At 40.6% G+C, this 18,502-nt stretch overlaps 1 protein-coding gene across 3 annotated transcripts in view; it reads left to right on the top strand.

Moving 5' to 3' along the window:
• The window catches only part of ARB2A (ARB2 cotranscriptional regulator A), a 1,508,097-nt gene extending 1,500,390 nt beyond the window's left edge, over window positions 1-7,707 (top strand). For 2 of the 3 annotated variants that reach the window (XM_069225397.1, XM_069225389.1), the window contains exon 12: window positions 4,524-7,707. In XM_069225397.1, the coding sequence (XP_069081498.1) occupies window positions 4,524-4,666 (143 nt within the window). In that variant the 3' untranslated portion in view covers window positions 4,667-7,707. The remainder of the gene's footprint in view (window positions 1-4,523) is intronic. The other variant, XM_069225407.1, reaches the window with a different exon arrangement.
• Window positions 7,708-18,502: the final 10,795 nt, after the last annotated feature.

Genomic DNA, 18,502 nt, shown 5'->3' with positions numbered 1-18,502 from the left:
TCCCTGCTCCTGTGGGCAGGCGCTGGTTGTCGTGGTGGCTGCCCGCTCCCGAGACACAGATAGCAGGGAAGACCCACCATAGATGAGGTAGTACTGCGCACTTGTCCTCTTCCTTACATTTGGGGCCCAGAGTTGGGGATCCCAGGCCCCTTCTTTTCCATTCAGGGGAGTGCAGAGGTGCTCTCCCATGCTGTTATGTTAGGGACCCGGAGTTGGGGATCCTGGGCTCCTGACTGGCCTCTCAGGGGTGGGATTCCCGGCATTTCCCACATCTTGGTGGTGGTGGGGGTTTGGAGTTGTAGATCTCTGGCCCCCATGAATGAAATTCGGCCCAGGGGTGGGATCCCCGGCCCTCTAAGCTTGGAGGAGAGGGTTCCCATGCACACTCCTTCTCAGGGTTAGAAAGCAGAGACAGTTTGTCGAGGTGACCCGCAGGCGCTGGACCCCCTGAGGACATGAAACACTCCAGCAGCGGCCCCTCAGATTTTCTCTAGAATAACCAGAGAACAGAGCGCCTCTTGCTCCTTCATCTATGCCAGCTTGGCACTTTCAGATTATTTTTGAATTTCAATTTTGTTAAGGTCAGATCAAGCAGTGAATAAAAACACAAAAAGGAACCCAGATCTGTACAGCATCATGACATTTGTTGTCACAGAGTGAAGGATGGTGCTGAACATTGCTTTTCTAAAGATGAGAACCCTCACCCACCCTTTGTTTGCATGCTTTATCATAGGGTTCCTCCTCACACCACAAGAGCCTGCTGTTGTGTGGGCTACATCTCCTGAACACATGAGGAGCTCTTTTAGATTTAAAATCCCTATGTGGGCATTAAGTTTGGGTGACGGTGCAGAGTGCAACTGGAAAATTGCTAAAACTATCTGTTAGTGGATTTCCACCACTTTTTTTTGTTCCCAGGGATAGGATTAAAAACAATAAAGATTCAACAGTGGAGGAAATTAAATCCCTCAGTAGGAATCTGGACAACATGTTTCTTCCTTAGTGTTACCCTTAATGTGGTGTGGGACATTTGTTAGGACTGAGAAGAAGTCACTCTTCTAATATTAATGAATGAGTAAGAATATAAAGTTTACAATTGGTGGTCATAGGACCTGTAATGAAGATCATCGTTGTAGTATATCTGCTTTGATGAGGTAACAAGCCTCCCTCTACCATTTACAAGGATGGCTCAGTTTGTAGATCATGAGACTCTTAATCTCAGGGTCGTGGGTTTGAGCCATACTTTGGATCATGCATAGTTAGGAGTCCACCAGGAATGTGGTAGCCATTAGGAATCAGGAATAACAGATTACCTGAATATACCATGGCTTCTCTTCAAGAAGGTGGATTACCTATTGACGGTTCACGCACTAGAATGTAAATGTGGCCATCAGATTATGTCAGCTTTGTTATTGATAAGGACAGTGTGTCTTGTGACTCCTGATTTTGTAGTATGTATGACTTGTAAAAGAATAAATATTAAATAGAAGAAATGTATAACTATTTTGATGATGACTTGTGTATACACTCAACCTATATGGGGGTCAGGAATTAGGATCTGTAATATGAAAAATTATAATGCTGTTTACACTAAAAAATATGGTTTGTCTGATACAGATTCATGATTTATTTATTGTTGACTAAGCACCACAGTTATATCCTTCCCGCTATAGTTCACTCTATTTTTGTTACACTCAGCTCAGTCAAAGGTAGACCACAGATCCAATGCTAGCTGGCCCAGGTGTGCACACCAGCATCATGTTTGGTCCGGATTGTGGGCTCCAGATTAGTTGCTTGGCTGTAGGTGGGCTCGTCGGGACGCTTCAGTCGTCCTTTTCCCAGAAGTGCAGCATAATAAAATAGATGGGTGGCTTTATACAGATAAAAATGACAGTTATTTATGCCGGCCAGCCGAGCTGATTTGCACCGGGGCCATCTCGATTGCTGCCGTGTAGCACCTCTCTTATTGGAATTTATAAGGTATTTTTAAACATACATTTAATTATATGTTATGAACAGAAAAAAGTGCCATCTCAGTGAGATGTGTACTCATTTGCATGGAGGAGTTGTATGCATATGAGAAAATGATTTGCTTCTGTGCCTGTTCTATATTATAGGTGCAAGCCCAGAGGCAAATAGGCTGTCAAAGTGGCTGGCTGACCGTGAGCCACATAGAGATAACTCAGTGTGCTCCTCGAGGGTGCTCTTTGGAAGGGTGTCCGAAGATAGCCCCTGGAAGCAGGTGTAGTCTCTGTGCACCCACCCGCAAGGGGATCCCTGCCCCCTTCTATCAAGCACATAGTGGGTTGTCGCCTGCACAGTGTAGGCGGGCCGGTAGCTTTGCACAGCTGGTCTGCTTCCACGCAGGTGAAAGTTTGTGGCTGCTCTGGGAACAGTGCGTTCGTTATGGTAAGGTGTACTGACCAATTAGATGTGCACCACTGCACGAACAGGGCCAGTGCCACGTTTTCAGCGAAGTGTAACATTTCGTTTCCCACCCCCTCTTCACTACTGCTTCCGTTTCAGAGATATTATAGGCTTTGTTTCTATACTGCCTCCTGTGCTATTTGCATGTAAATGTGGGCATGACCGTGTACAGTATACAAATGGCAATGTGATATGCGTAACTTTACTCGCTTCATTTTTGTTGTTGTGTAATCATAATAAAAACACATTTAAACAAAAAAAGTGAAAGTCGCTACTTAAGTTGGTACCATGTTAGCCCATTTTAATATTCTACCCTTCTTATATTCATCCTTGCAGTAGTTAGTATTACTTGACCTTCTGAGTATGCGTAAGCATATTTATACCTGTATACATGTATAAACAAATTCACGTAAAGAGGGAATACATGTACACGTCGAATTGCAAGTTCCATTTATTCCATTGGACAGAGATGTGATATTACTATGTATTCATTGTTTTTCGTGATTGCTCCTAGTGGTTAGAAAGGATGATGGCCATAGTTAATAAAATGTTTGTAAAATAAAGTATACTTGATTTAGGCCCAGTTATGTGCGGCAGTTTTGAGCATATAGACATGCGGGTGTGCGCGCGCACACGTATAAATGTCTCCCTCTTATCTATTGCTCGCTTCTCTTCTTCCTCAAATGTCTTTATTGTTGCACTACCAGATTGTGATACTGTCACAAAACTGTTGCTAAGCAACAAATGTGGATACCAGGACTAAGCGAATAGCTGAAGGGAGGGAGAAGTGTTGCACCATTGAAAAGTAACCATAGCAATGACCTACTATTACTGAATAAAGAATTAGCATAAACCGGTGTCAAACTATAAAAATATGGCATACATTCTGAGAGTTCTAGCTCTCCTTGCAACATTGATGGTTTATCCAGCAAGAAGCAAGACACGGCACCACCTCACAGTTATTTGATCAATGGAATCCTACAGATGTATTGTATTGTTTGAGGCATGTAGGGAGAGGTACCTTGGCTGTCCGAAAATGGAAATGTAAAGAATTCGGCTCTGCATTAGGAATTACTGTAGAGTTTGCACTGAATGAAAGAAGGTGATTGAGAACTGACACGCATTTTCAAGCTGATACGTGCATGTAATTTCAGAAAGGTTTAACAATTGGTCCTGGACCTTTAACGCCCTATGTCTCCTTTAAGAAGGAGAAATATGATGATGACCTGATACACGAAGCCACTCACATACTAAAGTAAATTGCAAGTTGCTCTTCCAATCATCAATGACGGATATTTGTGATTGTGTCAAGAAGTGTTCCCTCAATAGAAAAGGAAAGGGAATTCATTCATCAGCTGCCATGCTTAGACTATGAAAGGAATCATCCAAGAGCTCTCTGCAGTAGGGGGAATCGTCAAACAGTAGCGGGAGAGCAATCAGAAGTCATCAGAGCTGGCCTCCAGAGCGATACCTGCTGACTTGTGAAATTCATGAGGCAGATGCTATTGGGCTTGTGGGCTAACAATCCCGTGCCATGCCGCTCACAACACTGTGTGGTCTTTGACCTTTATTTTGGTGCAAGTTTGTAATACATTTTCCAATGGAATTTTCTTCCAGGGACATTTTTGAAAAAAATCTTATTTGTAACTAAAAAGTTGCTGATGCAGCCAGTATATTTTCAGCATTTCAGATGGCGTCTAATATTTTTCATTTGTGACAAGTTTGTATATGCTACTTTAGGCATTTTTGAATTTTTGACAACTTGGACTAAAACGTGCTCAAAAACGTTGTTAGGTACCTTAAAGCACCTCATATTTGCTATACGAATACTCTAAATTAAGGAGTCCTCATTTTTACTAAAGCGTTTTTGTTCAATGCTGTATAACCTGTGCTATAAATGTGCAGGGAACGTCAGATAATAACTGATTCGAGAGGGAAAGTGTCTGCACTTCTCAGCACTGGTACACTACTCTTAATAAGAGTATTCTAGCACTTTGGGTTAGTGAGCACCTGCACTTCCATTAAAGCTCTGATTGTTACTGAACAATTTTAGACACAGTGACCTAACCTACACATACACCTTCTCTTTTGTTTTCCAGGTACCGAGCGGCATGAGCTGACTTCCTGGAAGAGTTTCAATTCCATCTTCAAGTTCTTCACAGAAGCTCTAGAGGCAAAGAATGCTAAAGTCACACCAACCCCAACACGGCGATCCAACCGAATAAAGCATGAGGAGTTTTAAGGGGAAGCTTCAGACCACAAGCGCTAATTCGCAGACAGTCTTATACTTGTTTTTCACCATGCAGCTTCCCAGTCCCTCATTAGATTGTTTTCTTCACAGAGCACAAGGTCGTGATATATACATCTAAATAGCGTTTTGGATTATTTCTAGATGAGTGCAACTGTCAAAGCAATATGGGTTCACTGGCTCTGCTTCCTGTGGGCTGTTGCTTGGACTGTGCGTTGCCCATGAGTGCCCAGATTAGGTCTGACAGTGGCACTGTACAGTGCAGCATGGTGCAATACTAATTGCCCTGGCACATTCATTCACCTACTTTTTCTGGCCCTGTACTTAGCAGGATTTATGAGGCTTACCTGCATACCTCCACTATTTATTTTTCTTGAAGGTTGAAGGCTTTTTTGCGGAGTGGTTACATTTGTTTAAAAAAAAAATGAATGATAGTCATTTTAGTATTTTTGCTTAAAAGATATAATCAGTTACATAAATACTTTTAGATTTAAAAAAATGCTTCAAGCCATATTTACTAATCTGGAATGGGAAGCTGTGTGGTTTTACGAATTAAACATTTTTTTTAGCATACTGTATCTCAACATGCAGTTTCCCTTTTGAGACCAGAGAAATCGACTGTGCATACAATATCTGCTGTAAAGTTGATTTTTTTTAAGTCTGTGTGATTTCTGTTTTTTATGAATGGTTTGTTTTGAGATCATGTAGATATGATTTTCGGGCCCATGTCAGCGGATGGAAATAAGAAACAGTCATGTGCAGTGAGAATGTTTTTGGTTACAACAAATTCTGTGGGGCCAAGCCCCTTCAAAATGACTTAACTGATAGTCTCTTACACCTCTACTTTAAAGAGAACAATAGCTTTGGTCAAGGAATAAATGAAAAACATCAATACAGTGTTTTCTATATTGATTTAGAAAACACTATGGGCCTAATTACGACATTGGTGGTCCTAACACAAGATCGCCAATGCTGCGGGGAGGACCCCACAGGCATGCCTGCAACGCCCTCCCCAGTTGTATTACAAGGTTCCCGCTGGGCTGACGGTGGGAATATTGTATTATGACGTTCCCGCTTGTCAGCCCGGCGGGAACTGTGGTACAGCATTGGTCTCGGCTCCTTTAAATGTAGCACAACAGCACCATCGGAATGCACAGTGTCTGCAAAACAGACAGTACGCCTTCCAATGGTGCTGGGCATGGGGCCCCGGCACTGGCTTTCCGCCAGCCTTTGCATGGCGGGGACTCAGCGGAAAGCTGAGTTGTAATCAGCATGGCAGTGCTGAGTTCAACGCAGACGTGGCTGAGTACAACTCAGCCAGCCGTCAAGCCATCAAGAAGAATGTTCCTGGCAGTGATGGATGTCCTTAGATGATTTTGCCCGCCAGGGTCGTAGTGGCAGTGGGACCACCTGGAGGGCGGCGGTCTCACCTCAAGACCGCCACACCTGTAAAGAGGCTTAAAATATTTTCTGTTTTGGGTTCAGGGGCAATGAACTTAGACCTCCAGATCCTTTGAAAACTCTACACTAAAATAACAAGTGCTTTCAGTGGATCATTTTTTGAGGATTTTTTTCCAAGGGTTTAAATGGATGGCGAGTGGGATTCTGGATCTGAATGGGCTAAAAATGCATGAATTTAATTACACAGAATTCTAGACTTCACTGTGAAATATACCAACAAAAGCAAACCGTTTTAGGGATTTTAATGCTGATTTTTAATCAAAAGAAATTTTATTATTCATGGTTTCTCATTTGAAATATGCCTTATTATGTTTTAGCTCACATTTTTATTACTTTTGGACCTATCTTTCTATTTTAACCCTTTATACTTCCTTACACTGGTAGAAAACTCAAGTACTTGAGAATATGCCAGAGAACAGAGAAAACAATGTTTATTATTAATTATTCTCTTTTCACAGGGACTGTGATTCTGAATTTGTGGTTGTCGACTACTTTTACTCACACTGGTTAGTGCTTGCAGTTTTGATGATATTACTATTACGCAGTTTTCTTTGTGTGCCAAGGATACCTAGATATCGATGATTCAAGAGCAAAGAAGGTGGCAGAGTCCAACCTTCCTTCTTTGTTGCTTATCACAAAAGCTAGATGTTCACATGAAACACTTGAGTTAATGTAGTTACTTCCATGTGCCATATTTACTTGTTCTCAAATGAAGAAAAACTTTCATAAAAAGGGAGACGTTTGTGTTTTTAGTTTTAATTCATAAGGACCCTACATTCCATGTGCTGAAATTCTCCATTGCTTCTTTTGGGAGGTGAGCTTTTTTGTCAAGAGTACACAAACTTTTCTCAGATATTCTTGTTTTGTGAGTTTATTGGTTCATATTGCCCATCAGTTAATGAATAGCAAAACGAGTGCATTGCCATACTTTTTTATGCAGAATTGTTTCCTTTCTGTTACAAATGACTGGAACCCATAGTGTCGATTGACAATCTGAGTTCCTCTAACATGGATCTAATACAGCCATCTATGAGAATGGTAGAAAAAGAAGAATCGTTGGGAGTAAAGACAAATCACCCACAGATATAATTTATTGGATGTGGTGATTTGATAATCGTCCTTTTCTCTCCTGTTTGGTTATTTATACAATGGGTATCTGAATCATAGATCACACAACAGATATGTGGCCATGGTGTGTAATCCTTGATTTATTTTGAATTTTAGCGATTTGTTTGTCTTGTTTTAATCCTGATATGCTTCCTTTTCCAAAACCAGTATTTCTTAAGAGGAGCTACGAAATATTCTGCAAATTATTTTAAATGACACTTACTCATACATTAACATTTTCGTTTCTGCAGAATTCCATATAAACCAAATTGTCTGTTTTTATGTCTGTAAAGGAAAATGTTTAATTGTTTCTCTAATGAAATGTTGGAAAATTACCCTTTTGTAAGTCACTATCACATGCCCTTGCCTAACTTGTGGTATCGCTTGTAAAAATTAATGAAGCACATAAGTTCTTACGAACTGTATATTTCTGTTTACACTCTATTAAAAAAAACTTTCTCTTCTTATGACGTGCAGTTGTTGTCTTTTATCTTTTAGAGACTATATTTTCTTATATTTTAATAACGATGCATGGGATAAAGTGGTTAAGTATTGAGCTGTTTGAGTATATTTTAGAATGCTATTCATAGGTCATGGAAATGCTTCATAGGAATTATAACTGGATGAGGCCAATCATCCCCACTTTTGGAATGGATACTGATAAAGTCAACCTTACACAGACAGTTCTAGTTAGGACCTAGTTTCTATAGAAAAAGTGTTTTTTGTTTTACTAATAACTTTGGCGCAGTTTGATGCGTCTTCACGAAATTTTCCAAAAAACTTTCATGCTCATGTCAGCTGCTGTCTGGAAAGTTTCCAAGTAATCCGTCAAGCGGGGGCAGAGAAAAAGGCGGGGGAGGGATCTCAAAACGCATTTTCCCCCTTCATTTTTCCATAGGGGATTTGAACAGCGATAGCGCTGAAACCAGTAGATGGACTTACACAAAATTTGCAAGAACTGTAGCTTTTGACCCAGAAAAAAGCCTTTTTGTTATTTGGTGTAAATTTATTCAGTAGTTTTCTAGTCAATAAATGGAAATCAAATTTGTATATATATAAGGACGTGGATCCACGTCGAATTCAGTGGATAAGCAAGGTCCTGATTGGCTAGCCACACCCTGACAGAAAAGTTGCACCTGCCATTTTGTTTCTCACATTGCTTGGGGGGGAGAGGGGAAGATAAGAGTGTAAAAAAACATATAAGGGATCAGGATACAGGTATCCTGACCCCTTAGGTCACATGGAGGGGTCTCTCATGGACAAAAAAATCCCCCCCTTTTTTTTTTGTTTGTTTTTTGCCCAATCTGCTTATTCAAGGATCTTCAATGGATCCTGGAGAAAAGCAAGGATCTGATTGGCTTGCTTCAACCTTGCCACAAATATTAACATTTTTGTTAAAAAAATATTTAAAAACATAGAAATTCACTGAAAAGACCAAAGGTTTCAGGGACGTTATACAGGGAGTGCAGAATTATTAGGCAAATGAGTATTTTGACCACATCATCCTCTTTATGCATGTTGTCTTACTCCAAGCTGTATAGGCTCGAAAGCCTACTACCAATTAAGCATATTAGGTGATGTGCATCTCTGTAATGAGAAGGGGTGTGGTCTAATGACATCAACACCCTATATCAGGTGTGCATAATTATTAGGCAACTTCCTTTCCTTTGGCAAAATGGGTCAAAAGAAGGACTTGACAGGCTCAGAAAAGTCAAAAATAGTGAGATATCTTGCAGAGGGATGCAGCACTCTTAAAATTGCAAAGCTTCTGAAGCGTGATCATCGAACAATCAAGCGTTTCATTCAAAATAGTCAACAGGGTCGCAAGAAGCGTGTGGAAAAACCAAGGCGCAAAATAACTGCCCATGAACTGAGAAAAGTCAAGCGTGCAGCTGCCACAATGCCACTTGCCACCAGTTTGGCCATATTTCAGAGCTGCAACATCACTGGAGTGCCCAAAAGCACAAGGTGTGCAATACTCAGAGACATGGCCAAGGTAAAAAAGGCTGAAAGACGACCACCACTGAACAAGACACACAAGCTGAAACGTCAAGACTGGGCCAAGAAATATCTCAAGACTGATTTTTCTAAGGTTTTATGGACTGATGTAATGAGAGTGAGTCTTGATGGGCCAGATGGATGGGCCCGTGGCTGGATTGGTAAAGGGCAGAGAGCTCCAGTCCGACTCAGACGCCAGCAAGGTGGAGGTGGAGTACTGGTTTGGGCTGGTATCATCAAAGATGAGCTTGTGGGGCCTTTTCGGGTTGAGGATGGAGTCAAGCTCAACTCCCAGTCCTACTGCCAGTTCCTGGAAGACACCTTCTTCAAGCAGTGGTACAGGAAGAAGTCTGCATCCTTCAAGAAAAACATGATTTTCATGCAGGACAATGCTCCATCACACGCGTCCAAGTACTCCACAGCGTGGCTGGCAAGAAAGGGTATAAAAGAAGGAAATCTAATGACATGGCCTCCTTGTTCACCTGATCTGAACCCCATTGAGAACCTGTGGTCCATCATCAAATGTGAGATTGTTCAGAGAGGTGTACTGTTTTCCCTCCTTGTAAGTGTCTGGGAGGCTGTGGTTGCTGCTGCACGCAATGTTGATGGTGAACAGATCAAAACACTGACAGAATCCATGGATGGCAGGCTTTTGAGTGTCCTTGCAAAGAAAGGTGGCTATATTGGTCACTGATTTGTTTTTGTTTTGTTTTTGAATGTCAGAAATGTATATTTGTGAATGTTGAGATGTTATATTGGTTTCACTGGTAATAATAAATAATTGAAATGGGTATATATTTTTTTTTGTTAAGTTGCCTAATAATTATGCACAGTAATATTCACCTGCACACACAGATATTCCCCTAACATAGCTAAAACTAAAAACAAACTAAAAACTACTTCCAAAAATATTCAGCTTTGATATTAATGAGTTTTTTGGGTTCATTGAGAACATGGTTGTTGTTCAATAATAGAATTAATCCTCAAAAATACAACTTGCCTAATAATTCTGCACTCCCTGTAGTTAGGTTGATGGTTTACCCATACATAACCATAGAAATTCACAGTTATAGTTATACTTATAGTTATACTTATATAAAGAAATTATAACTCATGCCGGAAAGTAACTTTATCCCTCTTTTGGAGTGCTTCAATGTGTAGTTTCCTTACATCTGAGGTTTGAAATTCAGCGCCATGATATTTGCAAGAATTGGTGCCGGAAATTACCTGTTGCCCTAGTTTCCATGTCAAAAAACACCTCTTGTTGATCGGTAGAAGATGACAGATTTCGTTTTTTTACACATATAAACTCAGCAACAAGCAGAAAATCTGTGCCAAGTGGTTAAAAAGTCTACAACACTTCTGGCATCTGGTCTAATAGTTTTGAGATCAAGTGCCTTCATACATGCCACTGTACAGACATGTTCTTCATATCTGGCACCGCATGAGTTTCCAGTGTCTCCCTTAAATATTATGAATTGAATTTGTGTTAAGGTCCCCCAATATATCTTTAAATAGCTCAATATCATGATCCTCTTGGTGAGTCTTTTGCTAGGAAAATGGAGAGAACCTTTTTAGACCACTTATATGAGGATCGCAGGAATTTCTCATTCATTTCACCTGCAAAGAAGAATATTTATGTGATAGCATGGCTGTCCAAGTAATAGATATTTGTATGGTACAACATAAACATTTTGTCTTCTTAAGACAAATAGTGCACCTGCCAGTAATAACCTATGGTGTTCAGCAGTGGTCTGCAAAAATATTCCTATTGAAAACACAACAGACCGTGCGTGGTCCAGGAAGTAGTGCCAGTCAAAAATATTTCCCAGTAAACTGTAACTGAGAAATGTCTGTGCTGTAGCAGACTACAATGCACTCTATATTACCCACTTTCCCTCTTTCCTTTGTTTTTTTTTATTATAATCGTTTGTTATTCTTAGTTTTTGTTTAATTTTGCTTCTTTGTTTTATCCTCTTTTTACTTTCTTACACTTGCTTACACTGTTCAAATTTTTTAGGTTTTTCACTTCCACATTTTTTATTTATGTGGTCCCTTTGAGTTTCAATTTTTGCTTTTGTGTTTTTTTTTTGTCGGAAATTTTCTTTGGCCATGTGTTTTTATTGTGATATTTTTTGTTTATACTATATTGTTGTATGCATTTTATTATCTCCTTAGATTTTATTTTGTTATGTTTTTATGAGGTTTTTAGTTTGCTGTTATGATTTATTTTTATTTTTATCTTGTATACTGTCGTGTTTTTATATTTTTCACTCCTTTGTTATGTTTTTTCAAGAAAACTTGAGGGAAGTTGTTTTGCCTGTTTTTTGTGTTTTCTATGTTGCAACTTTTTATTTACTCTTTGAAGTGATTTTCATGTTCAACGTTTTTATCTCATAAATTCATTATTCATTAAGGAGTTGTTCTGTTTGTCTTCTGCATTTTTATTGTTTTGCATTTTCAAGTTTTTGGTTTAGCTTGTTTTTGTTTTGTCAGCTTATCTTTTCAGTGACTTCTTTTTATTGTTTATTGGTCCCCCCCTTTAGTCAGTAACTGCTTGGATGCTATGGACCTGCTGGAGACTTGCCGCAGGAAATCCCTGTGGTGAGAACCAGAAGGATTTTCTTTTTTTAATTCCACTTTGGACTGCTGGGAAAGAGCTTCCCTAGCAACCCAAGGCATATTTTTTTTAATTTTGTAATGACGGTCAGCACATATAGCACGATGATGTCATTACAATTGAAAGTGAAACTGAAATGAGCCAATAGGCACTTTTACTGCTTTAGATCTCAGGGGCCTATCTCAGCCCCCCATCCCCCTAGCACCCCCAACCACCGGCACCGACTGAGACAGCAGATTTATCATTGGAAAGAGAAGAATCTTCCCTTTCCAATGGTACTTTTCCCTAATTGATTGCTGCTTGAGGATTGATTGTCACAGGGCCTACTAGTGGATTTTGTGTGGGGGGCCCTACCCCCAGGCCCAAAAGTCTTTCTGCCCCTCCTCCCCGGGGGAGGGGGGAGAGCAAATTCAAGATTACTACCTCCAAAATGCCTCTGGGGGATTTGGGTAGTAGGGGGTGCTAGAAAGCCCACTAGACACCAGGGATTTGCATAGGCACATAAATGGGAGGGGGCGGCCCACCTAGATAATCAGGCATAGCATGCACCCCCTCACAAATAACCCCCAGCAGTCTTTCAGAGGTGTTTTCCTCCAGTCTGGCCCCGGCGTGGTCCGAAAGCCCACTGGACCACCAGGGATTGGATATTGAGGGGTAGCGTCCCCTACACCATGGGTTGGTGCTCCCCCTCCCACCAGGCTCAAAAGTTTTTCTCCTCTGGGTAGTGCGGCCCACCCAGGCATTGTGCCTAGCCCCCACCCACATACCAGGGTCGATGAGAGTTGCTCCGTCAGACTCATATTGAACTTAATTTGATGTGTGCCTGTCACGGCTACAATGCCCAGCCACACGTGGGGTAGCATTTGTATCAGGACTAGTGGAGGAACGCTGGGTAGTAGAAATTTTGTGGATTCCTTACGATTATGGAAGTTTACGTCACAGAAATGCAAGGAAAATGTGCAATTTTAGGCAAAGTTTGAGGTTTGCAGGGCACTGTGGCACCTAATGATGACTTTACAACAAACCTTTCGTTAATGCCATTTTTAGGTAAAAACAGACTTTTTTTTGCAGAGCTCTTTTTTCCAATTCCCTCTACCCCCCCAAAAAAACTAAATGTAACTATATTTTGCCTATTTTCTCAGTCCCCTTCAGGGGAATCCACAAACCCAGGATCCTTTATGATCCCTAGGATGTTGAAATATGGAAAAAAGCTAGGGAGGCTTAAGCGCAAATACCCCAAACAGCCAAAAAAGGGCTTAGCATTCTAGGGGGGAAACATGCAGCAGCAAAGGGTTAAGTTACTGAATATGTTTTGTATAGCACCAAACACAGAATAGTGCAACATTCTGTGTTTTTTATTATCAGTGTCATAATAAATAAAATTGTGTAAACATACAGTTCTGTTCAGCAGATGACATGGTCTACATAAACAGACAGATATGTGCTGAGAGAGCTTTAGTGTATTGGGAAAATAGAGCAGCTCTACAAGTCTGATGTCACATTGATGTTTCAATTCTTTTGAAACCAACAGTGCTTCCAAATGGAAAACATATGTGCATGTCACCAAGATTAACGTTTTTAACACATAGCTTCGATGGAAAGGGAGACTATTAAGGACACACGAATTGAAGAGAACGTTTTTGGTCCTCATGAACAACTTCATCTAGTAAAAATGTCTTAAAATGGGTATAATGAGATGAAGCCTGTCGGCGATGAGCATGTGACAAAGAGTAACTTAACCTTTTACCAAACAATATTTCAAAAAAGCACCCAGTAGGAGAAATTGCAGATATCACAACCAGATTCCCTTAACATCAACAAATGTGGGTTGTGAACCACGTTTGCTTATATTATAGGATGTTGCATTGCATGTAGACCCTAATAAGAAACAGTTTTGGTGCTGTGACTTCAGTTGTTTAACAGATTCTCTGGTATCATTTATTTGGCTAAAGAGAAATGTTTTGTCATTACATCATAGCCTGAATTTAGCTAGCTAGAAATCCTTCGCACCTGCTTCTTTCTGCTCTGTGAAGATACAAAACACTTTTTCACCCCGGACTGATTTGTGATAGAAAATGTAAAATAGATATTAACTCAATTGCTGTTACCAATTCAGTGTGATGATTTTTTTTGTAAGAACAAAAGCCTGGCATTAATATATTCAAATAAAAAAAAAACAGTAAACAAAAGTCATTAGCAGAAAATAAGATTTAAGATAAGAAATCAATTTGTGTCACCAGTGATCACACAAAGAAAACTACCTTCAAATGTGTATATTTTATTAAGCAAACAATTATGGTCCACACAGTAAAGCTGGATAAAACAGATTGCAACAATTCACAGGTAGACATCAGTAAATGATGCGCAAAGACCAAATCTGGTTGTTGAAATGTCAATGTTGTTTCGACCTCTGTTTGCTATTAAAAGAGTTACCATTAGGACAATGGAAATGGTGGACGCCAGTTCAATTAATTAATAGAGACAGGTTCCCAAAACTAGAAGGACTGTGGACGAGAAAAAAGTGCAAAGTTAGTTTCTCAGTGTTTCTGTAGAAGCGACTCAATAGGGGAGTGTAATTCCATTGATTCTAAACCAGCACTTCTTAACCTTTGGTCGGGGGACACCTTGGGGTCTATCACACCTAATGTGGGGCTCCGAACCTGCTTAAAAAATAAAATAATGTTACCAATTAAATGTATAATTTATAAATGTAAAGCGATCTGCAAACGTAAAGAAGTTTGAAATTGGAGGCTAAAAATTAAGTTTGCAACTTCAGATTGATTAGTAAGAGCAGTGCAAGTGCCTCAAATAGCATACAGCATGGAGGAAGCTTGGCCTCAATTGAAAGAAGACAGACTTCACCTTTCCCATTAAAATTAACCTTTTAATTTGTTTTTATGTTTGTTCGTTAATTTAGTAAAATAGTTCATCATTTGGATATTAGTTTGATGAATGCTTGTTACCCTAATTTTGTATATTGTTTTGTGGTTCAAACCATCTAAATTGCTTAGGCATGGGTCCCCCGATTTCATTATTGACTTAGTAAGGGTTCCTAAATTCCATTAATGATTAAGCGGGGGCCCACAGAATTTTAAAATATAAGAACAACTGTTCTAGGCTGTTGCATAAAAAAAGTGTGGAACATCAAAAAGTAAATCTGACAGTTCTGAAACACCCAAGTGACCAAGTAAATATACTGGCAATACTTAGGCCTGGGAGTGACCAGATTAAATCAAGTATTACCAAAAGGTATTAGGTATATCCGGTTGGGGATCCAAATAAATTGCCTCTTAAACCAACAGGGATTCTAGATACACGGAGCAATGGAAAAAGATTCGTCAAACTGCTGATTAATGTATGCGAGCAGGCACTCATTTGAGTATGGTAAAGGAAAATACATAACATAAGCACATTCAATAAAGTTTAACATGCATTTAATGCAAATTGGTCGATATTAAATTGAAAATAACGAAAGTCAGCTACTGTTTCAAAAGACCAGAGCTTCTCCTTAATCAAGTCAAGTCAAAATACCTTTACTCAAATGAAGCGAACATCCATCAAGGTCATAAGGCATTCAAAACAGTTTACAAAGCTTCAAACACAAAAAAATAATTCAACAAAAGAATATACATAGCAGCAGTACAATAGATTTCCTGTAATAATACAATCTAGCCAACAGGTTTAAAAAAAAACCCTTGCAGCGGTTCGTAAAAACAAAAATCCGACATGCACAATAGTTTTAACCATTGGATAGGTGCATTAAAAAGATAAAAGCTGATTTAAAACGCATATTCACACACTATTGTCATTTTAAAAGGAGGATCAATAAATGTGTTGTGTATTTACCATGAAAAGTTACAAAAAAGTGCGAAGTGCAGATTAGGTTGCCTACAGTTGCCAGGACAGAGGCAAGGAATATCATCTAAATTGCTTGTGTATCCCAATGGAAAATAAGACAAAAATGTAACTGTGTGCTCGAAATCGAAATAATAACGAGCTTTCCCAGCATTGATGTGCACTATGCCTCACCATCAACTGTTCCATTAAGTCTGCCACCTTCCCAGAAGACTGGAAGCACGCAGAAATAATCCTACCGCTGAAGAAACACTCTGCCAATCCGATGGGCCTCAAAAACTATACACCCATCTCTCTGCACCCCCTTCTCAGCCAAAGTCCTCGAGAAGGCCATCAACGCCAAACTCACCAAATTAATCAAAACCAACCACATCTTGGACCCCTCCCAATCAGGCTTCAGAAGCAACCACAGCACCGAGACTGCACTCCTCACAGCAACGGATTACATCAGCACTCTCTTCGACTTAGGTGAAACAGCCAACGACACCCAGCTGATCCTCGCCCTCACAACCTCAGCCTACAACCGCAAAAAACAACTTCCACAATGGAATGCAGTCTCTGCCTGGATAAAGGACAGCTGCCTGAAACTCAACTCCGACAAAACCAATCTTGTGTTCCATCCCCTCTGCCCGGGATGACTCATGGTGGTCCTCAATACTCTGAACTCCCCACCCACTGATCATGGACACAACCTCGGCATCATCCTAGACTGCTCGCTCTTAATGAACCGCCAAATCAACTCCGCCTCATCCTCATGCTTCCACACACTCTGCCTGCTCTGGAAGATTCTCAAATGAATCCTGATTGAGTCCAGGAGAACAGTCACTCAGGCACTCTGAAGCAGCAAATTAGACTACGTCAAGGGACTCTACGCCGGCACCAGCCAAGCACTCCAAAAGAAACTGCAGAGAATCCAGAACACCTCAGCCAAACTCATCCTGGACATCCTTCGCTGCAGCCACAACTCCGGTCACCTGAAAGTCCTTCACTGGCTCCCAATCAACTAAAGAATCACCTTCAGGCTCCTCACGCACGCATACAAGGCCCTTGACAACATCGGACCTGCATACCCCAGCCACGGGTTGAATTTTAACAACCCACCTGACACCTCTGCTCCGCCCAACTGGCCCTCGCCACGACCCCAAGGATACGCAAGAACTCAGCAGGAGGAAGATCCTTCTCTTACCTCGCTGCAAAGACTTGGAACACTCTCCCACTACACCTCAGGCAATCACCCTCACTACCTCAGTTCAAGAGGGGCTTCAAGACATGGCTCTTCTACTGAACTCCTTCTACCCCCAGCACCTTGAGACACTCGGGTGATTAGCAGTGCGCTACAAGCACCTTGATTGATTGATTGGTTGGTTATAGATGGAGCAACATTAAAGATATTAAATCAGATCACAAGTTTTTTTTTACAGTGCACATCCTGAAAAGCAAGATCCAGAAGGCGCAGGCATGTGCGCCATGAGGAATGCATCTTCCATATATAAAAGAGCGGGAAACTCCATACCTCTAATCTTGGGTGCATCCGGGGTGACAGTAGTTAAAACGAGACACAGTTCATTTATGTATAAAATAAATAAGAGGGGCCAGCACACACCCTTGTCTCGCACCCCTCCAGACTTCTGTGTCACCTGTTACATTCCCTAATGTGCTGATTCTGATTCTTGCCAGACATCTATGTCACCTGTTAAATTCCCTAATGTGCTGATTCTGATTCTTGCCTTCAGGTCTCTGTGCAAATAGGCCAAAAAGTGTACTAGTGGTTTATCCAACCCCGGGACATAAGTATTTGCCAAAACTTTGAGTGGGTAACACAGTCAAATGCTGAAGTCAAGTTCATAAATGCTAAACAGAGTGGCGCACATTTGGCAACAATATATGTACCAAGATTAAATTCAAATTTAGGCATTGCTCAAGCATCCCCATTCTGTTTCTAATCCCATACTGACAGGGTTGCAAGACTGATTCAACAGGAATCCACTCCTTTATTCGGTTATAGATAATCAGTCCCAGGATTTTGGCCGCAGTATCAATCAAAGAAATTGGCCTATAACAATTATGCTGGGACCAGGCACCTTTTTAAAATGAGTATTATAACAGAAGTGGACCATAAGCCCGGGATTTGACTGCAACCAAGATTATTAAAAAGATTAGTCAGTAGAGGTGCCCAGAAATTTTAATTTTATTTTATTAAATCAATTGAAACACCATCAGGACCCAGTGCCTTTCCACTGAGGTTCTGATTAATTGCTCCCTCGAGCTTGCAGAAGCTAATTTGAAATCCACTAAGATAAGAGGGGTCTATTGGAAACTCAATATCTGATGGAGGACCTTCATAAACATTGGCAAAATGAACCTCCCAGGTTTTGCTAGCAACATGGCAGGTGATAGTAGAAATTGATTGATTTTTGTGCCTCAAGTCTGAAAGAGTGGACTAGAAGGTTTTACTATCTTTCTTGGAGGCTGCCTGCACTAACGTTTCCCATTGCGTTAATACACAATGGGAAACCCTCCATCACCTCAAAGTAGTCTCTTTATATTGTTTCTGTGCCATAGCCACCATTGCAGTGTCCCTAGGTTTGTTGGCAAGAGCCCAGCGAAGCTTGCAGGTTGCCACCGAGCAGTCACGGTTGAACCACCTTGGTATGTTGGCTATGAGACTGAAGGACTTCAAGAGAACTTTCCTACTGCTGTAGCATAAACCAGTGAATATCTTGACAACCAGGTGGCCAGTACCCAATTCCACTAAGCTTGTTTCCACCAGCCATATATTCTCTTTGATC

The sequence above is a fragment of the Pleurodeles waltl genome, chromosome 1_1 (assembly GCF_031143425.1).
Source record: "Pleurodeles waltl isolate 20211129_DDA chromosome 1_1, aPleWal1.hap1.20221129, whole genome shotgun sequence".
Taxonomy (NCBI): Eukaryota; Metazoa; Chordata; class Amphibia; order Caudata; family Salamandridae; genus Pleurodeles; species Pleurodeles waltl.
This window is presented reverse-complemented; position numbering and strand designations above follow the sequence as displayed.